Genomic DNA, 12198 nt, shown 5'->3' with positions numbered 1-12198 from the left:
GTATTTATCCTGATGTAATGCCCTGTGATGTTTTAGTATTTTATCCTGATGTCATGCCCTGTGATGTTTTAGTATTTTATCCTGATGTCATGCCCTGTGATGTTTTAGTACTTTATCCTGATGTCATGTCCTGTGATGTTTTTAGTCTTTGTATGGTGATTATTTACTATACTTTATCCTGATGTATGGGTGTTGTGTTATATTTTGAAGACTATAATAAAATAAACGATGTCAATCCTAATATACTACAAAATCACATAAATAGATTGTAGAGACTTTACTGTATACATAATATTCATATATTTTCAAAACACTGAATGTTTACACTTCAATTGAATAAGAATAATTATCAGAAATATATTTGATTTTCTTGCCAAATTTAGAAGCGTACTAAGTTTTGAATTATAAAATGAAGAACCGTGCTTAGCTCTGAATAAGTTGACGTTTACCTCTTTGCAATTTAAATAGCGCATGTCTTTAGAAAAGCTAGAATGACATTTTACGTGTAGGTGACAAACGACCAATCACACAGGTGAGTTCCATACGCTGTGTTCCCAGGCCTTGTGGTGTGGCCGCGCAACAGACGGCCAAGTTTCCCAACGTTGGCTACCTATGTTACAGAAATTACTGCGACAGAAAATGGGTTCCCCACTGCCACTGAGATACCTTTGGATATAAGCTGTTTACAACAAAACAAAGCCGACACACTAGATCCAAGAACAGTTCAATACGACGAAACCTCTTTCATTTGAGGGAAATACAGGTAAGAACTATTTAACCGGTTTCAATATACATGTAGACCACCAGTCGAATGTCCATGGCATGGAAGACAGGCAAGGATGGCATAAGTACACATATATAGGACTGCCTGCTTTATCTATACCTGCAGTTCTAGTTCACAATCAGTCTACGATATGTAACTCACATTATCAGTCATGGGACGGTTTAAGACTCCGTTATCGGCTTGGTGCGCCTAATACAGGTAAACATTGTATCTCCCCTTCGTTTTACAACCACCATAATGACAATTTTGAGTTGTCCAGCAAAACTGAGATACGGTACTTCAACTTACGATATCGCCATAATATTTAGTGGCCATATTATGCAAATGAATTTACCCAGACAGGTCAAAGGTCGAATGGTAAATTATTCATAAATCTGAACATAACCTTATCCCAGTACGTCTTTTTTCTCGAAGAGCTTTCGCCGTATCTTTGCTATCTGTGTGTGCTGTGAAGGTAAGGTCTAGGGTAGAACGTTTGCCAGTTCCGTTGTTATCACTGATAATAATATTTGGTGAGTCTTTATCAGGGCTGGGGGCATGGTAATGAACATTCTCCAGAGTGCTTGTGACCGACTCTGATTTATCGCAGTTTACAACCAACATGTCAATATGTCGTCCAGTCACCGACTGTACTGGGCTATCGGGAAGGTTTGCTCCGGTCCTCAAACTGCATATACGCTATCGGTGATAAAACTTTATCGTTCTGGCTTTAAGTTGTCTCTCTGGCACTTGGTGAACACAATCCCACCAGGTCTTGACATGATCGCATTTGATTTGTTTTCAATGTTCATCAAATTATCTGGAGGAACTCTTAGTTTTTAAAGTCTGTGATGATTCTACAGACGTTTTTAAAACTTTGGATTGGATTAACTTGTCTTGGCGGGATACATCGTAAAAGACTTTTTGGCTCAAGAGTTGATCGCAAAGAAACTTTTTTTTTCATTTCACATTTTGAAAAGATACTTTCAGTTTCAATTTTATGGAGCCATTACTACAACGTTTCCATAATTTATTTTTCCTTAAATTGTAATGTATAAAACCAAAACGACACAACTGATGTTATTATGATATTTATCTTGAGTTGCGCTCAACTGAGAAATTCTTCCAAACATTTGCAAAGTTCGTGTTCATACGCCAGGTGTAACCTTTCGGAAAGTTTGGTTACACATTTCGGGAGGTGTTTTGACGCAGTAAAGCTTTGTTCATTGTGTGAGCCGTGACACTGTAGTCCCTAACCTACCGTCCTCTCAGCATTATGCATTGGCTCAGGTAAGCACTCATACAGGTAAAAACGAGCATGGTGACTGGCGTTAGGCACCGTATGCCGCGGTAGGGCTAGGTCCAACATTTAGAGGTCAACTCCAGCTACCTGCTGGAAACATATAGGTCGAGAGAAACGCATACAAGCAGAATTTTATAGTGGCTACCTTCTGTACGATTCCAGCTTCTGTTTTTGCAAGAATCTATGTGTGTTTTGGAGTTTCGTTAAGTCCTCTGAGTAACTTATTGATAGGACCAATAGGATTTGCACTAACAGGTACGTGGCACACCCATCTATAACAGTTTGGACCTAGCAAAGCTCTTCGTAGTCCTTAATCTTGTTACCTAAGCAACCATTGTGTACATGTAACATTGTTGTATATCATAAATGAATTTGAAACACTGGTTATAATTTCAGTCTGGTAGGCTTAGATTGGATATCCTAATTGTTCCTCAATTAGTCACTTCAAAGATATTATTTTTCATTTCGGACATACACGTATGTATGTCTTTTAGTTACTTTTGATCCTTTAGGCTAATCATGGTTTTATAATAGTTTTAGTTCCATTGTTTAAGAGTATTTTGGCATTGCGTAGTTAGTCACTTGTGTATGCCAGAAACCTACATGCATAAATATTGTTCGAATTTTTATTGAATACGCATGTAAAAACTTTGTCAATAAATGTCTGTAGTAAGACTGGATGGATGTGATGTAATAAATATTGTCGACAATGGAATATATAATTGTTTACTGCATTCTCACATCAATGCCCCGCATTATTTCCCATGTCGTACTTCTGCAATAACACACAATAAACTGATGGTAAAGTATTATACCAAATTGGCAGAAAATATTGTAGGTCTGGGTTACTGTTCACTTTCTTACCAAAACCATAATACTTAACCTCTAACTCAGATAGCTCAGTGCACGATGAGGCGCTGCAATAAAGCAATGAAGTCAGCTATAAAGTCTGATTTGTCAATATTTCGGCACATATTTAAGGGCACTCGAAGTGTCAGATAGGCCATAACCACCTCCATGATGTTTATATTTGAATTTACACACAGCGACTTGTTCATATATTTAATATATATATAAATATATTTATTTTGACATGATTTAATCTACAACGAAATTTTGGGAGTAAAATATGTTATTATTATCTACCCTCAGCTAATTTAAAAATTGTATTTTCTTTCATAAACTATAACAATTACCCAGAGGAATGAATTGTGCGCCAGTTACGTATCGAGTTAAGTTATATTTCGCTTTACGTGTCAAATAAATGATTTCCTTCGAATTGTCTCTCGTTTATTACGCTAAATTTTCGACTAAACTTATCTCCACGATTATAACAGTTCTTATCACTCGAGTCTTTTATATTAATAATATAAACACACACATATATATATAGACGTGATGTTAATGTAAAATCATAATATGATTCCAAAATCCGTTGTGCTCTATCGTGCAACGTCATTCGGTTGCGTTAGCTTAGTTTCGTTTTATCTTGAAAATATTTTCAATTATCAATTGTCTACTGGTAACTCCATCCTTAAAGCGAAGTAATCTTTGTAAATAATAACGACAATGTATGTTTTATATGTTTTTGTAATCATGGTTCAATACAAAAATACACTGAAATGACCGAAAAGTTTATTTTATATACTAGGTACTTATTTAATAAATGCGATACATGTCACTTACTTGTCATGCATTGTTTTAAAGTATTCATTTATTTAATTAAACATTAAATAAAATTGTAAATATACAAAGTACGTTAATCAATACGCTCTGTATTCGAATTTCAATTTGCTAGTGGATAGTTTGCTCTTGAATTATAAATAAATAAATAAATTTATAAATGAATAAAAATGAATAAACACTTTCGATTGTGATCAGAAATAATTACCGTAATATGGTTAAGAGTTAGATTTAACTACCAATTCATTTTCCTTCATAGAACCACTAAATTTTATTTGAATATTTCAACTATCCATACATTTTCACTCTATTTTTAATTACGTTGGAGATTGCTAAATTTTATTTACTGGTATATATATGTTATTCGATTGTCTATTAACGTTTCAGGTTGTTTAATGTACAGCTATAATCAAAACATCTGCTTTTTCATTACTTTGCCTTCTCCTGGAGATTGTATGCTTTAAGATTATGTTAAGTTATGAATGTTATTTTGTTTGGTATCTTTCTATGTCGTTTTATTATTCAACTTTGTACAAATACTTTTTAAAAATTCAATATCACTAGCGCTTTCAGTTTCTTCATTTTTTTTAATGATTTGCGCTTTCTTAAGAAAAGTACATCATTTTGGTTACTTTGCTTATGTTTTCATTTTCAGATTCTTTTCCAAAATATAGGAAGGAAATATTTTACACTTCAAAATATTACTTTAATCTCATTTTCATTGAAATCTTTTAAGTATAAAGAATGGAAAGAATTAAATAATTCCTGGATCATATATTTTTTTACTTTAGAATATTTTATACTTAACGTCATATGTAATTATACTATATATAATACGTTATTTTTATCAAAATAAATTTAGATTATTTATTGGAAAAACTGAACCATAGTATCCTTTATCATATTTTTTTTTAACTTATCGTTAATATTGGATGTATATAAATATACATTTGTATATATAGTATATAATAATTTTACCGAATATTCCTTTATTTACAATTATTGTTTATTGAAAATTATGTCAATTAACATCTTGCTTTCAACCTGTCCAGGTACTGCGGCCACACAGGTGCGAGAGCGTCCAGACTGTGTGTGTACTTACACGAGACTGTTCTGTCGCAGTCAGCTCGGCGGACGTCCAAAGATCATCGAGACTTGGGTACACCCTATACTACGCCAGTACTCTCAGCTAAATACAAACATCTCGACCAGCCATGGCACAGATTAGGGCTCGCGAGAGCTGGCCAGGAACCTCGCCACCCGAGATCACACGTAGCCCGGCCAATCCGCCGGTTTACGACGAGGAGGAAGAAGAGGAAGAGGAGGTGATTCAAGAGGAAAATCACGTACCAATTCCAGAGGAAAATGTGGAGGTAGATGATACTGTTGATGAGGTATTAGAGGAGGTTGTTGAGGAGGAAGTGGGTGGTGAGTGTGAGCTTCAGGACGAAACAGTGTATGAGTATCAGGGTACAGGGTCCAACGGTCTAGATGAGTCGAGCTCTGTGTGTGCTGATACGTGTGTCCGGGTAGACGACTGTGTACCTGAACAGCACCATCACCATACGGACACGGTGGTTCTTTCATACCACACACAGACGCCAGAGTCTGCTGCTGAGACAGCTCAGGCTGTGGAAAGTATCAGTCATATCGAGGCTGTAGGAACACCGGAAGTCTCCAGGTCGCCGCCACCTTTACAAACTGTACAGATAGTGAAATACCCTCATAACGGAAGTTTACACCGCGTTGGGGAGGACAACGATCTAGGACACGCACACTTAACAAATATTTCATCAACGGGACATGTTTCGTTTGCTGGATTAAACTTGACAAACGCCCCAGTTGGTCTAGTCAATATATCCGGTTCCTCAAACCTGCATTCACCTTTTGACAACACCAACAACGTTTTACTCCCACAGGAAGACGTTGAAGAGTTCTTTCATAATATGGAGCGACCAATGGCCACTTCCGTTTCTTTGTCCAATTCGCAATACACGACAGGTGGAAATGGACATTTGACTACATTAACGAATGCGCCTATGTCGTCACAAACAGTGTACCAAGGGTTATTAGGTTCATCTGGAAGTGTGGTGACTTTGCCCCATCCATCTCCTTACTCCGAAATTCATCATCCTTCTTATCATTCACCACTTTCTTCACTTTATTTGCCTTCCGGCCGACCGCACGAATACGGACTACCATCGTCGGCGTCTCCCCCTCCATCGTCGACGCCGTCGTCTCAATGGCAAATTCCTTCTCAAGAAGCAACATATACAAACATTGGACTTTCCTCGCCTGTAAAGTACTCGTACCCTCTCTCTAACGATAACGTGTCACCCTCTCACTCCATTCGTAACGAGGGTTCCCCCGGGCTTCAATACTCCCGGGGGCAACCCCCAAATGAGACATCCTACGGAAGCTATCTAAGCCATGAACTCACAGGACAACCAGGCATACCCCCTTTTAACATGGTAGAAGAAAACCGAAATCAAGGTAAGTTACATTTTTTTGTGTTGATTGAAGAAATGTTTTGCAACATTCAAATTTAAAAACACATATACATGTACATTCAAATTCAATAATTCATGACAAAAAAAAAGTTTTATATAATCCAAGTATACTAGGTGGTTATGAGGTAGACTAATTAGGCGCCATATATTACCAGCGCACTTCTTTGATCTTTTCTGGCGCCTTGGTATCCCATCAAATGGAGCTGGTACCCTTGCGTCTTTATGTAAGAATCATTTTCGTCGTCCTAAAACGACTAAATCGTACGAATTATATAATATCATTAAATATCAAAACATGAAATGTTGATAACTAAATATCAATAATGGGTTTGTTGGCATCCAGTATGAACAGATGATAATTTAAATTGTAATCATTTTGCCTGAACAATTTGTGTTTATCGGATACTTTCAATAATAGTATTGTACTTTATCATGAAGTACCAAAATGCCGACCATATAGTTAAATCAATCATCGTATTGTCAAACTTCACCATGTAGTTATTACGTGATTACTGGGGTTAGGAACTAGGATTGGATTAGTTAATTTCATTGTTTTACAAACATGTTTCCGTTGTCTCATTTCTTATCGCAAATAATGGGGGTATAAATGATGTGTTAAGTTGTAAAAAATATCTGATGAAATGTATACATTAGTAAGGTTATCATACTGACCATGCTCATTGTTACTGTAAGGGGGATACTGTATGTTTACCGCTATCCGAAAACATTCTGCTCTTATCTAGACATGTGTTATATTAGTATTCTAATACCTAATCAAATTTTAAATCAATAGTATAGTGTGTTCGGTTTACTAGTGAAATATCAGATAATCATCAGCTTGATTAAAACTTATATCGTCACTGCTAATATCATCAGTCATATATAAACATTGGGTGTTTTTTGACAATTGTTTTTATTGTGGTTTTTTTTTTTTTTTTTTATGGCGGATTTCTTTCCTTTGGGGGGGGGGGGGGGGGCTTTTATTGTTTTTTTTTTTTGTTTTTTTTTTTGTTTTGTTTTTTTAATGGAAGTCTCAATGATTAGATTGTTGATATAACTATATAACGGTTTATACCGATATTCTGGTATATAATTCATATTGACCGCATGGAAAACCGTCAAATTTCGGGTTCAGCTGGTTAATTTACTCAACATTTATAGCACACGTTACAGTTTTAATCCATTATATAAATGGCAAGAGCTTTGCAAGTAATAGACCATAAGTTAATATCAGAAAGCGTTGTAATTGCGTTTAGTAGCCCCTTCTTTTTGTCAAACATCAGTATGGTTTTCCGTTGGGATTGAGAAACCATTCAATATCCATATTTTTTTACACAAAATGTACACATTATATTTTATACATTGCACAAAATATAAGATATGTAGTCTATATACATGTCAGAATTACATATCGATTCACTCTAAAAATAAAAAGTATACTGACCGTAATAAAGTTTAATACAGGGAAAACGTTATCACGACATTGTATTGACTTATTACTACCATAATCAAACCATTTTGAACAGTAAATAGATATTGCAAAACTGTTGAAAGGTTTACTGATAATACGTTTGAATTTAGTGTGTTGTTAAATATTAGATTATAAATAATGCTTTTGTATTGTGAACATTTAAAATAATTTATTCAATATGGACAGAAGTTGTATTGTGGCGAACATTATATTTCGAAAACTTTCATTATGCTCAGTGATATCAGCAATTTTCAAAACTCGTATATGGTCTTTGAAAATACTAGTGGAGAAAGTGTTGATTAGTTATTTAATAAAACTTCACAATTCGACATTGTTTACAAGATATGACATGTTGTACATTTAATACTAATAATAGATAGTATGATTTTATCATGCTTTTAACATTTTCATTGTCTTACAAACTTTAAATATACTATAACGTAAACATCGCTGTTTATAGTCCATGTTACAGGTAAATTACATGTAATGTGTTGTTTGTTTAAATAATAATAACAGTTCATCATTATTACTTTGATGTTCACATTCATAAAACATCCTCATAAATATGAACAAAAATGGTCAACATAAGAATTAGTAAAAATATTCTTAATGTTATTTCAAAATATTTAACAATAAAATAAAACAATAACCAGGTAATTTAGAATTTTCAGGAATTAATGTACAGAGCTAAGAATTACCAAGCATAGTTACATACATGTTATAGACGTTTACTTGATATGTACATTGTTCATATAACGCTGACTCAGTATGAAAGATGAAAATAAAATATATATACACCAAGAATTCTTTTTAAATGAAATAAGAAACAAGTGAAAATGATAGAAACTAATAATAAAGATAACTAAAAATTAAAATAGTGCGCTAAACAATAGTTACAGAACAACTTTGTATAATTATCAAACAATCTTATTGACCTAATATTTCTAAATACAGTTTTCTGGATGAGTCATACCATTTTGGGACTTTAATTTGTAGGAGGTCACAGGTCGATCTGAGACAGCCAATCTGGTCAGGAGATGACCCCATAACTCTTTACATCTGGTCCGGGAAACGATCCTCTGTTTCTTAGCAAAAAGCGAATATCTGGTATTTACTGTGCTATCCGTTGAAAATAAATTCGGGTAATAAATAATAGTCTGTTTTAACAAAGGACTTCGGACAATAAATTACGTAGGATGATCATGTTAAATAGTTGATAAAACAATTTTATCAAGGAGGAAATCCATTACTTCAAAAACATACTGCAGTATAGTAAATTGTAAAATATTCATAGTCTAGCATTGATTACTAAATTCAGTCATGTTACAGTCATAGTACAACCCTTTTATGTTCGGGAAGGCAGTATATTAGAATATTATCAAAGGCTGATGAGAGAAATAGTATAACTCTGGTAAAGGCATATTAAGACCCTCCGTCTTTGAAATATATTTTGATTCTACCATCCATTATTGTGTCTTAAGAAGTAGATTTTTATAAATCGTCTTAACTTGCTGAAGAATAATGTACCATTGTGTAAGGTCTGTTTTGATCAAAATGAAACACACATAGTCATCACGCCCCAGGCGGCCGATTTTTCTTATCGTGTTGTATTCCGGAGCACTTGCACTTTTTCAGGAATCTCCATGCAAATCTCTATTTCTCAACATATTTTCACTTAGTCTTTTTTTAGTTTAAATTATGCTTTCGTTATTATGTCGTTATTATTTGTTTTATCTAATAAAAATATCAAATAAACATACCTAGTGTACGTGTATACACCTTCATCATCAGATATATAAACGTTACACAGCTTCATCATCAGATATATAAACGTTACACACCTTCATCATCAGATATATAAACGTTACACAATGAACTGTTGTATACTCGAGTAACTCGAGTTAGTTATTTTCAAAAGTGTCTTTTGTAGCTTTGAAAAAAATAACTAACAGAACTGCAAAAAATACCATATACAATAACCATGAGTTTGCGACCTGTTTCTACCACAACAGAAAACCCCTTTTCCAATTTCAGAAATGTGTGGATATATTACAATATATTGAAAATCATAGCAAATAATTTAAAATCATTTTCAAAGCAATGAATAGATAAAGTCTATATAAAGAATTAATTATCATCAAAACAATTGCAAAATTCTTTTTTATGTTACCATTTCCACGACATTGTGAAGCGGCCATCAAGTGTTAGCCAATCAACAAGCGTTGAACCACGTGATTAAAAACATAATCCCGGTCAAAGGTCACCGTGTCAACCCATCAAAGTGCATTCAGAGTTGATTCCACGTGTGGTATATAACCTAATGGTTACTTCACAGTTGTAATGATTGATTTATGCCTTGGTAGCTGGAAAAAAACTATTGTGATAGAAAACGTATTTTAAAATAAGCATGGTTTAACCACATAGAAATTTAAATATTAAATAACTGTGGGCACTGTTTATCAGTTCATATAAAATGTTAAACGAAAACATCAAATCATAAGCAATCAACGTAAATTTAATAAACTTGCTAAATATTCGGAGATGATTTCTGTGTCAGGATTAAAAACGCAAACATTCGGCAATCCCGTATTTGACATATTTAACACTGACCAATACTGTGATATAATCCGTGACGAAAGCAGTTTTTAAAGTCCCTGAAACGCCTTTTTTAGGTTTTTGTTTTTTGTGATGCTCTATGTTAAACAACTCCATTGCTAGATGCTTCAATTTCTGTTATTTGTCAGATATGCGAAAGGCTTGTATATCTACAGTTTTAAACTTGACCACACGTTAGACCAACTATTGACTCGTGTTTGTTATCAAGTATACATCAGTGCTACTGTAGTTAAACTGGCCATGGTGGTCGAAGGTCTGGCACCGCAATTTCGGCTTTCTGATGGATCTATTGCCTACTCAATGATATCATTGATTTGTGTGGTTTAATTTCCTTTACACATTATTTAGATGTTGTACTTACCTTATCATTGGTATGTATATAGTGTAAATAGCAGAAAGCTTGCAGTTATGAATTTGACAATAATGTTGTTGTCGTTCGTATTGTTCCCGCTATAGAGGTTATTTGAAATGGCTGAAAGGTTTCTTGTTTCTTTCCATATATAATGTCTCGCCATAGAAGATGGGAAGGTAATGAGAGGTCTGAGGGACTCTGTGTTTATTGTCTAAATGAGTTTGTTAACTATGTATTCGACAAGCTGGTCGATTGTATAGAGACTTTAGAACTACTTTGAACAGCTCATGAACTACTGCCAAAGAAGGTACTCTTCTGACAACTCTTGTTCACTTTTGAGTGATGTACATTACCATAAGAAATCAGGAGGTTTTTTTTATGATAAGCGCTTTTAGAGTCAGAGAAGGATTTCTAGATGAATACCATACAGCTGAACATGTGAGTTTAATTATTGTCTAGTTATATATGATATATAGCAGTATACCAATGTTTGTGAATTGTAAAACAATGTCCAAAATAAGATACGTTGAATATAATTGTATAACATGTCAGAAGAATTGATAACGTTTTTAGAATTAAATGGCTTTCATATAAATGCTGTATGTAAGAATTTTTGAAGAAATTATATATAGTGATATTTCATGATTTAAGCGAATTTAAAGAAAGTTGGGTTGAAAATATATTATTATGTTTTATTCGTACGGGCCCTGGGCCTTATTCTCCTGGTACATTTAAAACGAACTCCCCGTATAAATCTATATCCAATTCGGTCACATCTTGCTTTATCGATTTGATTACCGATTTCCACGTTAATATTCTCCTGTTGTGTTCGTCATACCAGCTATGTTAACCACACACTAGTCTGACGCCGTCTCTTTACTGACCTCAGTAGGATAATAACATACAGGAAACAAATACAAACTTGAGTAATAATAATTCACATATCTCTGTTGCTAAGACAAGATGACATTGACATTGAATAATCACTACTACCATGTGGTGTATATTTTTTGAGTTGTTGATATAGATATTTAAAAAAAAAATAGTACATTTATTCTACCAATAAAGTTTAATTATTTCAATTTGTGACGACTAACAATAAAGAAGTGTACATAATTAATTATATATCATACAGAGTAATATATTACAGAAAATCATAATCCATCTTTATCTTCTATATATTTGGTAAGATGGTAGAATAAAACAGATTAGTAATTACGAGATTCATTGTATTTGTGTCATTTTACCACACCAGACTATGTGGCATCTCCCCAACGTGGTACATCTTTGTAGTATATATATATGGGTACATGTGTGTAGTATATATGTATGGGTACATGTGTGTAGTATATATATATATATATGGGTACATATTTGTAGTATATATATATATGGGTACATGTGTGTAGTGTATATGTATAGGTACATGTGTGTAGTATATATATATGGGTACATGTGTGTAGTATATATGTATATGGGTACATCTTTGTAGTATATATG

General features: G+C 33.8%; 1 protein-coding gene across 1 annotated transcript in view; it reads left to right on the top strand.

Annotated features, from left to right (window-relative positions):
- The first annotated feature begins 271 nt into the window (after positions 1-271).
- The window catches only part of LOC117316776 (nitrogen catabolic enzyme regulatory protein-like), a 54180-nt gene continuing 42253 nt past the window's right edge, over positions 272-12198 (top strand). The window contains exons 1-2 of the mRNA XM_033871547.1: positions 272-2053; positions 4802-6242. Coding sequence (XP_033727438.1) covers positions 4964-6242 — 1279 coding nt within the window. The 5' untranslated portion in view covers positions 272-2053; positions 4802-4963. The remainder of the gene's footprint in view (positions 2054-4801; positions 6243-12198) is intronic.

Source organism: Pecten maximus, chromosome 18 (genome assembly GCF_902652985.1).
Source record: "Pecten maximus chromosome 18, xPecMax1.1, whole genome shotgun sequence".
In the NCBI taxonomy this organism is placed as follows: domain Eukaryota; kingdom Metazoa; phylum Mollusca; class Bivalvia; order Pectinida; family Pectinidae; genus Pecten; species Pecten maximus.
Note: the sequence above shows the minus strand (reverse complement) of the source record. Positions and strands in the feature narration are given on the sequence as shown.